The sequence below is a fragment of the Seriola lalandi genome, unplaced genomic scaffold, assembly GCF_002814215.2.
Source record: "Seriola lalandi dorsalis isolate HSWRI2012SDOR001 ecotype SW California unplaced genomic scaffold, Sedor1 jcf7180002033985, whole genome shotgun sequence".
In the NCBI taxonomy this organism is placed as follows: Eukaryota; Metazoa; Chordata; class Actinopteri; order Carangiformes; family Carangidae; genus Seriola; species Seriola lalandi.
In genome coordinates, this window is record NW_019504588.1 from 1 (window position 1) to 2,672 (window position 2,672).

Sequence of the window (2,672 nt, forward strand, 5' to 3'; positions counted from 1 at the left end):
CCTGCAGTCATCTCCCATCAAACAAATGTCATGTCCTTAAGGACTTGGTCTAATTCTCCCTCTTTTTCTTTTTTCTTTATACAGAGGTGTGAGAGGCTGCTACTACGTCTGTTCTGCAATGACTTCAGCACCGACTTCCAGCAGCCTGCTTCTCCATCGGTAAGGCACTGTATTCACTGTATTTAGTCAGTAAACAAAGGAACTCAACTGGTAAGGAAATACAAATGTCCTGCAGTCGGACTGTTGTTTTGCTTTTACTCTGGAAGTAAGTCAATACGAATAAAATGCAGTAAGTTTTTCTATTATTAATTCTTAGAGAGGATTATTGGATGTCATTTTTAATGACCTGAAAATGAAGTTAAGACAGACTGTTGTTTCCAGTGGAGACTATTTTGATAATTACATTATAATTATCATAAATACCTCATATTTAAAGAGTTAACCAATAAATCTTTCAGCTAATTTTGGAAAGATGCACCATATTTTAATTTTTTTTTTTTGTACAAGATCACATTGAGTTGTTTTTGCATTTTTTTTAGGAAAACAATTTTTTAAGAGAAACTCTTAAAATCTAATTCTCATCAGTTACTGATGTTTTAATTATTTTTTTCACGTAGGAGACAAGAAGGTACAAAGAGCTGATCAAGACACCGATGGATTTGTCAATAGTGAAGAGGAAGCTGGAGTCCAAGTCGAAGGAGGGTGAATGTTATAGGAGGCCAGAGGAATTTGTTGCAGACATCAGGCTCATATTTTTCAACTGTGCAAAGTACTACAAGGTAAACATCTTTTCTTTCTTTCTTTCTTTCTTTTTTCTTTTTAAATGTCTTTTCGGGAAATAAACCTGTTAACTGCAACCCAGTCAAGAAAAACGAGACAACACATTTTCTGCTTATTGTCAAATACCACTAAACAATCATTTGCAGGTGCTTTAAACTTTTTTTAATTATATATATTTTTTTATTTATAGTTATTTTCTAATTACTTACTCTCTGTCATTATCACATTTCTGTGCACTGACTGGACAGGCGACCTCAGAGGTGGGGAGTGCTGGCTTGTACCTGGAGGACTACTTTGAGGAACAGCTGAAGCTAGTCTACCCAGATAAGGTATTCCCCGGTGGAAGGGAAGAACAGATGATCCCTCCTTTAGAGGATGAGATTGAAGAAGAGGAGGAGATGATGGAGGAAGGTTTGGCACCCATTGAACACGACAAACCCCAAAGTCCTGCAGGAAAAGGAATCCCCCCTGTAGAAGAGGATTTGGCTCCTCTGGAAGAAGCTCCAGCCCCGGCAGAGGAAGAAAAGTCCGAAATCGAGGAGAAGGCGACTGACACTAGTGAAAAGGAGACAGAGAAAACTGTATCGGCTACCGGGGAGGGCTCGCCTCCTGCCGTGGAGGCAAAGCAGGATGAGAAAAGTCCTGTGAAGGAGGTGGAAAGCTCTCCTGCTGCTGATAGTGAAACAAAAGATGGAGTAGCTCCCAGCTCCCCAAAAGAGGAGAACCTTGAGCTCCCTACAGACAAGACTGTAGATCCACCTGAAATCCAGGAGAAGGAGGCGGCTCCTGCAGACACAGCCAAAGAGGAGGAGGGGTAGATGGACAGGGAGAAGCTGTAGAAAAGATGGATGATTTCAGTCTTCCACAGAATTCTCCCCAGTGGGGACCTACATTTGCTGCAATCAGACAATTTTGTACTATGTTATATTTGCAATAGGAAAAAAAGGTACTGCTGTACTAAACAGACTTTATTTAGTAGCAGTGATGCTGTAGATGCACATCGAAGGGAGTAAATAAGCTGTTTTTTGTGTTTTTGCTGGACAGGGGTTACAATTTTACTGTAACATAGGAGGTCGTTCTCTGTGATGACGACACCGAGAAGCACACAAAAGATGTTCTTTGTTGATAGGATCGTGTGTAATTTATCTTCAGTTACCTTGCTTTTCACTTGTACATAATTATGCCATGAACTAAAGGCACAAAATGCTGCAATCGTACCCAGAAAAAAGACTTTGGATTATTAATGCATGCAAGATGTCTTAATATGAATACTAATGCCTCCATTTTTGTGTTTATAGACTTTAGCCCACATGTACTAGCCATTTGGCTCATAAACAAATTGTTTTATTGCAATAGTATTATTTTAATTTTAAGTAGTGTTGTAATAATGCTATGTATTCAACAAATAGGGCCGCTGTATGCACTGTAGTTTCTGAGGAGAAGGAAGTGACACATATATCAGTTCAACATTGGTTTAAACAGTCCCTTGAAAATACTAGCATTTTAAAAAATTGTGCTGCCTGGTTGTTTGAGAACCAACATGAATTGCCACTATCATGGTTTCATTTCTGTGTTGCCAGTTTGAGGCCTCTTATCCCCCAAATCCCAAAGATGATTTATCATACAGCCGCCTTGTTTTTTAATCAGGAGAACATTTCTCCTCAGACTTTCTTTATTTAAATGTTTTCAGAGATAATTCAGAGACATGATTATCAATTTCTCATTATCAGCCTCTGACGACAGTGTGTTTTCCAAATCATGTCCTTGGCCTTCTGCATCATGATTACTCTGAGGTAAGAACCTTATTGTTTTAGTCAGTTTTCCTCGCTGACTAATTAATGACAAAATGCGTGAAATTGTACACATCTGGCCAATTAAAAAAAAAAAAAAAA

At 38.7% G+C, this 2,672-nt stretch overlaps 1 protein-coding gene across 1 annotated transcript; it reads left to right on the forward strand.

The window, feature by feature from the left end:
- The first annotated feature begins 41 nt into the window (after positions 1–41).
- LOC111646712 (uncharacterized) lies at positions 42–1,987 on the forward strand. The gene is made up of 3 exons (XM_023396277.2): positions 42–159; positions 618–779; positions 1,029–1,987. The coding sequence occupies exons 2-3, from the start codon at positions 654–656 to the stop codon at positions 1,596–1,598; spliced, it is 696 nt and encodes a 231-aa protein (XP_023252045.1). The 5' UTR covers positions 42–159; positions 618–653; the 3' UTR covers positions 1,599–1,987.
- The last annotated feature ends 685 nt before the right edge of the window (positions 1,988–2,672 follow it).

Coding starts and splice junctions, on each gene's coding strand:
- LOC111646712 (XM_023396277.2), top strand. CDS start 654: ATGGATTTGTCAATAGTGAAGAGGAAGCTGGAGTCCAAGTCGAAGGAG. Junction 780..1,028: donor ACTGTGCAAAGTACTACAAG/GTAAACATCTTT, acceptor CTGACTGGACAG/GCGACCTCAGAGGTGGGGAG.